General features: G+C 39.6%; 1 protein-coding gene across 1 annotated transcript; it reads right to left on the bottom strand.

Annotated features, from left to right (window-relative positions):
* Positions 1–4,811: 4,811 nt before the first annotated feature.
* On the bottom strand, positions 4,812–13,469 carry BTF3L4 (basic transcription factor 3 like 4). Its single transcript, XM_009644636.2, has 5 exons — positions 12,504–13,469; positions 11,491–11,604; positions 8,802–9,003; positions 6,987–7,046; positions 4,812–6,076 (listed from the first exon to the last, which is right to left on the bottom strand). Exons 1-5 carry the CDS (start codon positions 12,555–12,557, stop codon positions 6,030–6,032), a joined length of 477 nt encoding a protein of 158 aa, XP_009642931.1. The 5' UTR covers positions 12,558–13,469; the 3' UTR covers positions 4,812–6,029.
* Between the last annotated feature and the right edge of the window lie 312 nt (positions 13,470–13,781).

Here is a 13,781-nt window from a genome sequence, read left to right as displayed (position 1 = left end):
ACAAGAACCTGCAGCATGAATCAAAACTTCAATAGCTTGCCCAAAAAGGTCACTGTTCATCTGAAGAGAGACGTGCAAAATGGGCTTACAGGGGAAGGCTGTGTTCGGGTGCTGTGCAGCTGCACAGCAGTGGGTTGGCTGCATCAGAGGGTGGCTGTGGTAACAGCACGCAGGGTTCACATGCCACAGCTTATCAGCTCACAGTACAGGCAATGCCTATGCCTCACAAGGCACAGTGAGCGTACCAAACCCTTGTGTCACAACTAAAAGTTTAAAGACAAACTGCAAGTTTTTATCTGACCAGATCAGTCACCCAAGGCATCAATATGGCAAATCCTTCCCTTCTTCCCAAACTCAGTATGGCCCTGGCAGCAGCACTGCAAGTTCCTCTACGCTGTCTTGCCAAGACAAGCCTCAGCAGCAGAGCAGGAACAGCAGTAGGGTTAAAAGGCTAGTTCAGTCTTCAAGGATGGGTTGCTTGATGGTCATCTCTACCAAGCCTGCCCAAAGGGACTGCACGCAAACACTTTCCTTTTAAAGGGTGGCTACCATTTATTTCACAGAAATTTAAAGCTAGCTAGCAGGTTGTAAGGCAAAGACAACCAACGTGGGCCCCAAAGCTACAGCTTTCTCTGCAAGCACACGCTTAGGCAGAATGAACTGCGGGACCCGCAGGTTCAAACACTACCATCACGGCTCAGGATGCAGTTTCACAAGCTGGCTAAAACAACCAAAGCAAGCTGTCGGGAAGAGGAATGGTCAAGCTTTTAGCATGTGCTAGTACTATTACACACAACTGTGTGGTCAGAGTTCACGGCAAGGTGAGCTGAAAACTAACTTTAAAGAAAGTCATCTACAACCAGACACCAGCTACTACTGCTGGCACTTGGGAAAGCAAAGGAAGGGGAAGACTTTCTCCCTTGATGGTAGGGAAGCCTGAGAGTGATGAAGGCCTTTCAGGGAACTTCACTCTTGATGTGTAAAGGTCTGGTATCCCGCTGACAATCTGTTGAGATTTTAAGTCTTCACTTACCTACATCTGGCAATAATTTGCATCACTTGGAAATTTCCAGCTTCACACACGGCCTCAAAATCAGATCTGATGTTCTCAAAGCGTAGTTTGCACCACATTTCCCAATGCCTGTAGAAAGCTGATTATGTGGCACAGGCTCTTCTTTGTCAGCTAAGTTGCATTAGACAGAATCTAAAAATACATTAAATACTTTCTAATATTACTTTTTGACATAAGCAGTTACCGTAGCTGCTGCAAGGATGTTGCAAGAAAGGGCACGAGGTCATGCAACTCCTTTAATTCAGCTGGGAGATACGCACTGAAAGGTCAAAAGGCCTTGGAATACAATTTTTTGTTTCAATGTTTGCCTTAGCATTGATACTTTATCAAAAATATCAGAAACAACTTCAACAACTCAAATGAGCAGGTAATCTTTTACTTTGAGGAGGCAACTAATTTAGCACAGTTACAAAATCCATCTGCAATGCAAAGTTCAAGGAAATGCCGCCTAACGTGAGAATCTGACAGATACCAGGTTGACAAGAAAAAAACGCGTGTGAGCAAGCTGTGGGTCTGTTGTTTAGTGAGAGGGTGTTTAGTAGTACTGACAGCCCACCAAACAGGATGCACTTATCATGTGGAAGTAAAGTAGCTTTTTATACCATTTGCACAGATGTAGCTCTTTTCTCTCAAGAAGCATCCAGGTTTTGTGTTCATTAATTTACATACCACATACTTATAGGAGGTAGAGCAGTACTCCTGAAATAAAGGCAAACCAAGGCACTGGAAGATGCACAAGTTTGGTTTTTCTTGCCAAATACACAGTGCCAGAGTCTGAAATGAAAACCCAGTTCCCGATAATCCTGCTCTAGATATCAACCCACACTTCCACCCAAACATACCAAGACCACCGATTTTAGAATTAGTCTCTTCACTTGCTCTGCTTGGCTACCTGAATCCTTGATTGACACTGCGGCCCCCACGTTTCTGAATAAGTCCATCAAGTTCTTCAGTGTCTGCAAACTGGTCTTTGAAAAGGGGAGGGGGAAGATAAAGAAAAATAAGATTTACTTGACAGGAAAGCAAACAGTTGAACGTGAATAACCATTCCCTCTACTTCTGCTGCCACTTCCGTGAAGTCGCTATGGCCAGCGTTGTGATGTGCTTCTGTTCTGCATCACTTCATTTGCTCAAGTACAAGACATGGATCATTCAATTAATCTTGATCTCCAGAAAAATCTGTCTGTTCACTTTGCTGAACAAACCAGCACTGTCTTGAAATAATAAAAGGAGACTAATCTTAAGGGCTAGTAGAAGAACTCAGTCACTCGCCTTCACCTACAGGGCAGTTTGCTCAGCCCCTCTGTACATCCCTACCGCCTGGGGCAGCACAGTCCGATTTCAGGGAAATTAGGAGAATCCTTCCTATGACATTCCTCAGTAGAAGCACAAATTCATCTCTTACATACAGCACGGATTTACTGTGCTGTTGTAACTTCCTCAGTACCTTCCTGTTAACAGCAATACACTGGTCAATCAATCAATACACTGCTCAGTAATTATATCGTAAGACCTCCAGTGCTCATTTTGTACACATCAAATCAAAACATTCTTTGTGAAGATCCTGGCAGAAGGGAGATCATAGCAACTCCTAGTTCTCATGGGAAGTTGACAAATGCTAGTGAAATATCAACGTATTTCAATAAAACTTCAGTAGCAGTTCTAAATTCAACCTTATCATTCTTGTATACTCTTCAAATATTCCTGTGTAACAAAAGCTGAAAAAAATCACCTGAACCCTGTTTTTCTCAAGGTCTGTATTGTCTGTTAAACGTTCTTTTTGTATCAACTCCTCCCACCCTACCAACACTCTTAGCTCCAAACTGATTTTGTTACCAAGTGCTGCACAAGAAATCCCTCCCCAGCACTCAGTACCAGGTCTCCAGCACCACTGGCTGTACTGTCATCTCTGCCATCCGTCATACAGGAGCTCCCCCCCCCGCCCCAGAAAACGCACCACAACTGCAGGTTTTTTTTACAGACCTCCTCTCCTGCCTGAGAGAAGCCAGCCAGTCCCAGGTTCCCCACCCATAAACTAGGGAGCTACACAAAGCTACTAGCAGTTGGGGCAGGAAGACTAGCATATGCAGTCTTATACATTTGCTAAGTTCTTGATTCTTTAGTCTTCACTGATTCAGCTTTGATTCTCTCACATGCGGTCCAAGAGATGTTTCACCTTGCTTTCTGCCCTATCTTCCTATTTTCATATCACTGCTAACTTCTTCAATATGCCAGTATCTTTAATATGCCAACAGTGTTTAAGTAGTGAGCAAGTAAGCTCAAGAGCTTCAGAAGTAGAGGGGTTATAGTGCTTCAAGCCAAGCAAACAACATTTTAATGTTCACCTTCATGTGGGGAGTTTTTATTGTACCAACACTCCCCAAAACTGCTTTTAGTAACTTTGCATTTCCATCAGCATGTACAAACACTGTTTGAGTTACACCATGAATAAATACGAAGAAAAAGAGCTTTTCCCACAACAGCCTTGACGGGTTACTTTTAATTAAAATCAGTTTAATGATTGATAAGCTCTAGTATTTCCAGCAACAAATCATAAGTGGTTGACTGTTTCCAGATACAGTGAAAAACTGAAGATAATATAACTACATAAGCTAGCATATTTAGTTAGTTTACTGGTTGTCAAACACAGGAAAAAAAAAAGTGAGGGTTTAACATGTAAATTCTCATGACCAAGAGCAAGAATTAAATGAGTATTTTGTAGGAATCAAAGTTCAACTATATAAACTTAGGGAATCATTGTTTCCAATGCTTACTCTTAATCGCTCACAAAATTACTTTTGACATACTTCCTACATCAGAAACCAATGAGCACAATTTTTCAGTATCTGATTAGTATTTAGGGGGAGGGGATGTCCCATACATAAACTCAGTACAGCCGCTACTTTGAAACGTTCTTCACTTGTGCCCCCGAAGCAAACAGAAGAACACTGCGAATACCTGTTTCCTAGCATCCTTCATTTGCTTTCAGCTTGCAGAGGCAGCAAAAGGCAATTCAGTGTGCCTGTGCACACATTAATGAAGACATCTCTTCCTTATAAACAGAACAAATGCGTCTGCGGCCAATTTAAGATCAGCCATACAACAAACCAAAGTTTCATTCAACACTGCAGGGGAAATAGCAGAGTGGGTATGTGGGAGTGTGAAACCCTACAGCTCCAACAGGATCCTCCCTAGTCCTGCGTGTACCTTCCCGTCACGGTCAGCAAGGATGCAGTGCTGTCCAAAACAGCTGCTGCAGCCACCTGTCGTGCCTCAGCCAGTGCTGGTGGGAAGAGGGGACAACACACAGGAGGGAGCAGTTCCTCTTTTGTACTGTTATTTTATTTTGTAGTAAGATCCATGTAGTATATAAAATATTAACAGGAGAAACTGAGCAAGGCCTATAAAATAAATTGAGGGGTTCAGATGGCAAACCACTACAGCTCTGCTTTCATGGTTTTATGATTATGTCACCAGAACTCATATACTGTTTACCTTGTACTTTTACAGTTCTCTAGCATATGAACCTACAGAAAAAGCTGATATGTTCCAATTAAGCCATAGTTAAGTGACAGATGTAGAGGAAAAAAAATGGCTTTCTTAAGCCACAGCTGCCCTTGACACAGGTTACAATGATGTCTAACTATACTGTAATGCACATTACATCAAAAACCTTGAAAGAGCCTCTGAGAAAACAGGTTCACATTAAGCATTTTAAAGAAACATCATAAATACTGCACTCTACCAACAGTACCTCCCAATGTCCTCCTTATGCCTGAGAAGCATTTGTGGGTTTTAAGAAGCTACTACATAGATGACACCAAACCTAGAGGTAGGTTATAGGCAAAGGTAAGTTACAGGCAAAAAAAAGTTATCCCTTTAGAGCTAGTCATTGCACAAACTGCCCAGCAGAAGGCAAGGCAAAATGTCAACAACTTTTTCCTCCCACCTCAAACATTGTTCACATGGTGCATTTAATTCCTAGTGCCGTCAGAATGACAGTGGATCATCAGCTGCTAGTAAATGCAGTCATGCCAAGAGAACAGCTTGAACTTATTCAAGCAAAAATCTGTTAGTGTGCAAAACTGGTGCACTGGACTGTTACCAACTAGACCTCCAAGTTTAGGAAGTGACCGCATGGCAGAGAACCAAGGTGTTTGTTTTCCTTTTGACATGGGAAATACTCTTATGTAATCAACAGGAGAACATACTGCTAAGCCTAGATGGAAGGAGACAAACATTAGCTTGTCTCAAAAGGTTAGACACACAAGAAAAAAAAAGAAGAAAGAAAAAGCTGGGAAGGGTTCAAAAAAAAAACCAAACAAAACCACACTCTTCTGAGACCAAGTTTTCCTTTTTAAAAAGTTACTGTACCAAACAAGCCAGTAAAACAGCTCGTCTTTGGTACCATCTGGGATCAACATAAGGTTGATAACAATTATCATGTGTACATTCCAATGGGGATGAGAAACACATCTGCAAGTACGATAGTTAACAGCAAATTAAACCCAAATTTTAATGGTGTAATGTCTCCAGATCACAAAATGTGGACAAAATTTTAATCTTAATTACCTTCTGTGCACTATTTGGTGATAATAAAAAAGTAACAATGCTGAAGATTCATTTTATTTCTACTTCCAAAGGGGAAAAGGTTAAATAAGTGTTCTCCAATTTGTTCTCCACTATATGTACACCCACACACATACACACACGCACATGCACACACCCCTCAAACTGCACTGACATTTCTTTTTGACCAAAAGAGTAGATCCTGGGAGTAAGTGCAAAATGCAAAATCAACTGACAGAAAATGCTGAACAAACAGCATCATAAAAATACAAAATATTTATATTACTGAACTATTAACAGATGATGTTCTCTGTTTCTTTAAAACTTTGGAACCACATAGCTGATTTCTTAAATCTAGTCCATGCCAGCTTCCAGAACTATTAATGGTTTAGTTAGCTTCATTCTTTGATGCTTCATCAAAGTTTTCTACGAGATCTGAAAGAGATGAAGATATTTAATACAGTAATGACCAGTAACTTTACCTTCATAAGTTTAATGAAAATGCATATATTATAAGTATGGTTAAGAATTACTTCTCACGTACACCATTTTTTATGGGCAGATTTCATAGGGCTTTAGAAAATAGGGTTTGTCTGAACACACACAAAGAACTAGAAATGCAGAAACACTCAGAAGAGCAGAGGTTCTAACATGAAGTGACTAAGATCTGATTTTCAGAGGGGCTCTACTAGTGCCATTAAGTCTTGAGACATCAGTATTCTTTAATGAATGCCTGACATTAGGCACCCACTAACTGTTGCATTCCAAGAAACAAAATTTTAGACAACTGAATTTTTATACAAGGTCACAAATAAACCAGTGCTAAAGCATGAGGAATTGAACCTCCAGGCCCACCAGTTGGTTGTTTTAGCTCAAACCATACTGATGTGTATAGAAGAATGTGGTGATTGACGGATATTCACTGACAAAATTAAGAACTTACAACATTAATTCATTGAGAAACTTTCAGACACTGACATAAGCTTTGTTTCTTCTACTACAGAAATAGAAATCCCCATTTATATTACTCTGATTCAAAGACAACCTGATGACTATGCCAATCATGTAATTTTGCAGCCCTAAAACCCTATTTTAATATTTAGATCACCTGTTCAACCTTCCTGAAAATATTTTTAACCTACCTTCACTTAAGAATTAAGCAATTTGCACAGGCTAAACCTTTTTTAAAAGCTGGAATCTAATGTCATGAATGTTTTAATGCTGCCCAGTATATGAAGCCTCCCTTATCAAGTGAGAAGTATAATCACATCAAGAGTTAAGTATTTAAATGCATGAATTGAAGTATTTATACATTAGATGGACATGTAAGTGTGCATGTGCCTACCTGGGACATCATCATCTTCTTCATCAATATCTTCAGGTTTTGGTGCTTTACTATCCAACACTATAAAAAGAAATTTGGTGCTGAGTTCTCATTACACAGAATTAGGGACAATCACATAACAAAATAAAAAACATAGGTGAAAAGAACGCATTTCCCCAACACCTAACAGACACAAATGATTGGGTATCAACAGTAATCAGCATGACCAAAAGGTCTACTTGTGAACGTTCTTATACTGAAGTAGAAGCACAGCCATTTTCAAATACTTAGAGGTATTAAGGCAGAGCTAGCAAAAGATCAAATGATACAGGAAAAACCCAGCATGACCAAATCTGACTGAAGTCATGTGTTTCAATGCAACAATAATGTGGTACCAACCAAGGACCAACATATCATATGATTTAATTACCAAGGGGCCAAAACTGTAGGAAGAAGTATTTCCATATCAAGGGTCTTGCATCAAACCCAGTCTTCTGTAAGTCATGGAAGTTGGAATATGCTACAAGTAATCTAGAGAAATCCAAGAACTTAAAAATAAAAGTATTTCTTCTCATTGGTCTGACTTCCTGTACTATCTAAAGAAAGCATAGTAGGTACCTATTGGTACTGAGGTTGTATCAAAGAAATATGCTTATGATAATCCATCTTCTAAATTTTAAAAGGTATTTTACATATTAATATTAGTAAAGAAGGAAAAATAAACCCTTTACTTTCAATTAAACATAAAATATAAAAGAAATTAAATTTATTTAGAAGGAATAACTATTTGTTGAAAATATTAGGACAGGTAATGCGTTTTCCAATTCCAAACACAGACAATTGCAACATGTCCAATTACAGTCTTTTTAACGGCCATAACAGTATAAACAGTACAAATATGAAACCCAAAATCTTTATGTCCAACTTCACTGGGGCTTGATATTAAGAACTAGTTTTTGACAATATACAACATGAAAAAACTGCAATACAACTACTTATAATGAAAAGTATACCTGTTCTGCAGTCTAAGAAAGCTTTAAAAATTCTAATCAAAAAGTCAGACTGATTACTTGCATGTTTCAAAACACTCATGTTCCAATTTCATAACATACACCATCTGAAGAATAAATTTCCATCTCTTCTTAAACTGCAAACTTGCTTAGGGAAAATAGTTGGGACCTCTACAAAACATGCTACAGTGCTTCCTCAAGGAAGGTATTAATTCTAAGAGGGATTTTCCCCAGACTCTATTTCTTCACTGTAAAATTACAGTAATAGTTATACCACATACATACACACACCATGCTCTTATGGTTTTAAAATTAGCAGAAAAGTAAAGAATCACATTAAAAACTTTGATTATTTTGAATCAAACCTTTGATTTTGAATCCATTTTAAAAAAGGCTTGGTTTAATTCCAAATGGAATAACAGAGTAGAAAATAAAGAACATGCTTCTTCTCTATATTCACAACAGAAGTATGTTTTGTATGAACAAAGAAAACAGAATCAATTCCCTGACAAAAACAACCTGCTGAGTTTTTCCCAGTACAAACTTGAACTTGCTTTCCTAAGTATTGTCATACACACTTGTACACCTGCAATCACAGCATGCCTGACTCACCAAATGTTTTTTCAGAATCTTCAATCGACAAGAAAAAAAAAAAAAAAAAAAAAAAAAACAAAACACCAAACTTTCCAGAACAGTGGCAAATAAATAAAAGCATATCTGCTTTCGATCACTTTAAGTCATGCATGCTGCTGTTAAATTTGGGTTAAAACTTTTAATACTTTCTATGTTCTTTAAATCAGTGATGAAAGACTCCAAAAAGACCTACCTTGTCTTGGGAATTGTTCAGCTAACTTCCTGAGACTTGTTAAGCTGTCAGCACCAAGCTGGCTTAAGATGCCTGGAAGCATTTCTGTGATCGGCTTAGCCTCTGCATGACCAGTAATTGCAAAAGTGTTAGCAGAGAGGGAAGCTTGAACCTTGGGGTTGTTGAAGTGAATAACCGTTCCATCATCTTTTATCATGTTCACCTGTTTAAATATATTAATAACATTTACCAAAGTGTTGCAGCATCTTGCTAAACAAGCATGATAAATTAATTCAAATCTAGATTTAAAATATATATTAAAAACCCCATAAAACTAGTACTCCTCCTAGAGAATAATATAGCCATGATAAAAGCATCCGGAATTAACACCACCTAAACTGCAAGTAAAATATGAGTTAATGATAAAATATGGGTTCATATCTACTATATGAAAAAGGTAGAATTTAAGAGCTATGTTTCCTTCATAGAATATGCTTATCTAAATACTAAGTAACAAATATGCAAGGACTGTATGCTATCATACAGTTCATGTGTATTTTTAACAAAGACAAAAAACATGCATAGGTTATTAGACTGTAAGACATAAACGAGTTAGTATCAGGAATGTCTAGAGGGAAAACAAAAACACCCCACCAAAACCTGTGGTAACTCTTTACAAACTAAAAGCTCTAACAGCAAAGCCTTGCCACATCAGTTTAAGAGCATCGCCACTCACAGCTATCTGTGTTGCCTATCAGGAAAACGTTATTGTTTCTGCACCAGAACTGGCAAAGGCACAAGATTCACAATCTGGCCTACTTGCTGAAGCTGCCCAAGGCAGGGATGCTTCCTGCACATACACAGGCAGCACTGGGGGTTTATGTACCAGCTACACTAGAACAGGCTTCTATGCCTTCCTAGTACATCTCTTAATAGTCATCATGGAGTAAGTGCATCATACAGTGATCCTGCTATGTTCCTCTTCCCTGGTCTTCTGAATCACTGAGAATTAAGTTTTACAGCCAGTACAGCAGCCTGCTTTGTTCCTACTGTTGAAGTTTATACTGGCATATTTCTATGGGGTTTATTTTAGGTTTTTTAACTTAAGAGGAGACAGAACGTAACGTTAAAAAGGTTGTTCTTCTGGGCACAGCTAAGTGGAAAATAATTTGAAAAAAGGAAGAGCCTTCTACCCATCAAGCCAAACAGTAGTAATAAATTTATGTCACAAAACTCCTAAGTATTGTTTTTAGTGAAGTTACCGGGAGAAAGCAGAAATTTTGGAACTAAAGAGATCTAAAATATACAAACATGTAAGTTATCAATCTCCATACAGCAACACAGTTAAAAATATGTTTGACCAGGAAAACCAGGCGTGTTGCTTTCCAGCAAAGCTGAAAGATGTCCTGTCCCTTACACATGGGGAAATAGTAAAGGCTTCAAGCACTGTCATCCTCTTACTTAAAAGCCCCTTAAAACCCACACAGATGAGCTACTAATGTTTGACTCAAGACTACTAGCCTCCCCAAACCATTCTTTCTACACAAAGTTTACCAATGTCAACTTCTGTCCACCTGAATACAACAGCATACTGCAGTAACATACCTAACTATCAAGGTAGAAGCATATTGGATTATCGTCCTTCACATCAAGACATCTAAAATCCTTAATAACTGTGTCTGAATAAAGATCTTATGCCTGGGGGGGGGAGCCGACAGGGATGGACACCCACAAAAAAACCCCAAACAGAACATGAACTGTCTTTCTTTGGGTTCATATAGCTCAGCATATACATATCAAGCTTAAGTAAACAGACAAATTGAATTGTTTCTGTAGCAAAGGCTTGAAAACTTACAGGCAAACCAGGCTTCTACACTGAATCTGTATTTGCCTTTGGAAGAGAGGCATGCACTAAGTGACCTCTGGAGGCACCTTGCAACCCTGCTTAAATTAATTAATCACAGATTAAATATTATGCTTCTTTAACCAAGTACTACAGTAATATTGAGTTCATGATGAAGGAACACCTCCTCCTCCCACATGAGTGTCACTCTACAGCATTATGAAAAATGTCTTTCATTTCGTATTTTACACAGGTACGTTCAAGGAATATCCAAAACCTTTATATTCCTACTTCATTAACAAAGAAGCTGTTTCTGTAAAGCCTTTGCTGTGTTGGTAGAAATGTCATCTCCTGTGACTACCACAAATATTTCTGGTAATTTTCATGCAGTAATAGGAACTAATTTTGATAATACAAATTTGCAAGTTCTCACTCCATCTGTTTTTATGGTTGTCCTTGTACTCTGTACTACACAACCCTTGCTTTAGATGTGCCTGCACAATACATGTGCATTTACTGCTCTTCTCTTTAAAGTAGGTAATCAAGTTAATGAAGTCAAGAATCAAGAGAAGTTTTGTTTCACAATGAGTGCAAGACATACATGGCAACTTACTAGCTTCTCCAATCACTATCTGGCCAGCAGAGCCTTTTTCCTTCTTTCTCTAGGTATGCATGCATTAATGTAAATGAAACAACAATCAAGTAACTTCACCTATCAGTAACCAGCCGTGTAAGTTTTTGAGGGGAAAACTGTTGTTTAAAGAAAAAAAAAAAAAAAAAAAAAACCACCACAAACAACAAAAACCCCACCACCAAAACACCACTGAATTTCATTTCAATCAGGAAACACTTATTTTATCACTATACCTCTTCAATGCCAGCAATGTTATTTACTGCCAGTTTTTTGAGGGAACTCTGAAGTTTTTTGTCATCAGCTGTAGCTGTTCTGTGCACCACCTTCTTCTTTCTGCGAGCTGTTCCCTGGGAAAGAATCAAGACACAACAGTCAATTATTCTCAAAATATCACAACACTGAATTTTTCAAAGTCATATCACACTCTGAGCAGCCTATCTGTAAACTGTGAGAAAGCTCTGTAGTCAAAAATGCTTTTCAACTTACTTTACTTTCATCTACAGCTTTAACTGTCAGTCTCAATTTTAAGGTTTTTCTTAAGCGTAAAAGACACCAAACAGTAGTATTTTCCCTTCCCACAAGCTAGATTCTAAGAATACTATTTACTATTAAGCAATATATAAAGATTTTCCCTTCTTGGGGATGAAGCACAAAAACAGTGATTTAAAAAGGTCACATTGTCCTAATCAAGTAATTAAGATTTTTAAACTGTTCCACAGAACAGCAATTTTGGAATTCCTACTCTGCAAACTTTTGTACAACCCCACCTACAGTTATGAGATGAACACCCACACTGAACAAGCCATACACTTTTTTTTTTTTGCTCACATTAGCTACCTGCTGGTTCAGAGAAAAGAAACAGCTCAGTGCAGAGTCAGATAAGCCCTGGAGCTGGCACAAAGGAAGGAACTGCCCAACAGGGAGCAGAGAAAGGCAAACTGGAATAACCAACACATAAGCTTAGCTTGAGCTTTCACAGGTCACAACAAGTCACTGAATTAAAAAGAAAGCTGACACACTGTGGAAACCACTCATCCAGCAGTTGTGAACTGAAAGAAAATTGCATTTCAGGTAGCAGCACTATGATCCCAATCACACAAATGCCATTATTTTTCAGGTCTCAAATGTACATATTTTTATCTCCCTCCTATAAGCCAAAGCCTATGTTTTGAAAAACAAATTTCAGATATTTTTCTCCTTCAACTTATAAATTACATGGAACAGCACATCTCTGATGTTTTCTTACCTTTCCTCCTATTCGGACCTGCGCTTGAAGCTTGGCCAGTTTTTCTTGATTCATAGTGCCGCGTCTAGAGTAAGAATGAGCTGCAAACACAAGTTAACTATCAAAATATTAAGAAAAAGTTTTCCACAGTCTATTTTAAAAGTACTCTTAAAATTGCAGTAGGTTTTTAAACTTAAGAGAAAATCTGCCAAAACAGTGCATCAAATAAATACACATAAACAAAAAGCTTTAAAGCCACACTACCTAAATACACAGTGGTCCAGCACCAGCCTGTTTAGCTGAAATGTCTGTACCAGGATGAGGCAAATCAATGGGACATTTGATTTTTGCATCAGTCTGAGATACTGGGAATTTCCACGTACGCTAGTTTATTGTTGGAACCACTTAACTGAACTATTGACTCAGAACAGACCCAAATCAGCACATACAGCATGAGTGCTTCTAGGAAAACACCTTTAACGGAGCCCAGGGAGAGGCTTATGACTACACTACTTCGAATACTATTTCCAAATAATTAATCTCTGATACTTTTAACTAATAAGCCAGATCCAAACTCTGTGAAGATCATGTTTTGACAATCTCCTGTATGAACCTCTGGCAGCTATTCACCCAGTTCAATGACTGGGAAGTTAGTCAAGTGGCTATTCCAACGGCTCAGGTGGGGCCTTTAAAGGCTGAAACACCTGAAAATCCGTAACGGGTGAAAAAAGACCTAAAGTCTTCCAACACAAGGAAGACATTTCGCTGCTCTGCCCCAAGTCATCAGTGACCCCGTGAATGAATGGGAAAGCACCACTGCATTTGTATTGTGCCGTGGAAGCGACAGGGAGGGGAAAGACGGGGCTCCCGCAGGCAAGAGGGGACCCAGCGAGGCCCCAGCACCGCCGGGAGCATTACCACGCGGAGAGGGACTCGGCCAGGGAGGCGGGAGAAGGGACTCAGGCCGGCAGGGCGGCTCGCTGACTGCCCCCAAAGCACGGGATGGGAAAGCACCACTGCATTTGTATTGTGCCGTGGAAGCGACAGGGAGGGGAAAGACGGGGCTCCCGCAGGCAAGAGGGGACCCAGCGAGGCCCCAGCACCGCCGGGAGCATTACCACGCGGAGAGGGACTCGGCCAGGGAGGCGGGAGAAGGGACTCAGGCCGGCAGGGCGGCTCGCTGACTGCCCCCAAAGCACGGGGAGCGGGAGGGGATAAAGGCCCCGTCCCTCGGGAGCCAGAGCAAGCCCGCCCAGCCGGGGCGCCGCGGTCCCAGGGGAGAGTCGTGGCCCACCCGAG

This window comes from Egretta garzetta, unplaced genomic scaffold (genome assembly GCF_000687185.1).
Source record: "Egretta garzetta isolate BGI_Z169 unplaced genomic scaffold, ASM68718v1 scaffold768, whole genome shotgun sequence".
Lineage (NCBI taxonomy): Eukaryota > Metazoa > Chordata > Aves > Pelecaniformes > Ardeidae > Egretta > Egretta garzetta.
This window is presented reverse-complemented; position numbering and strand designations above follow the sequence as displayed.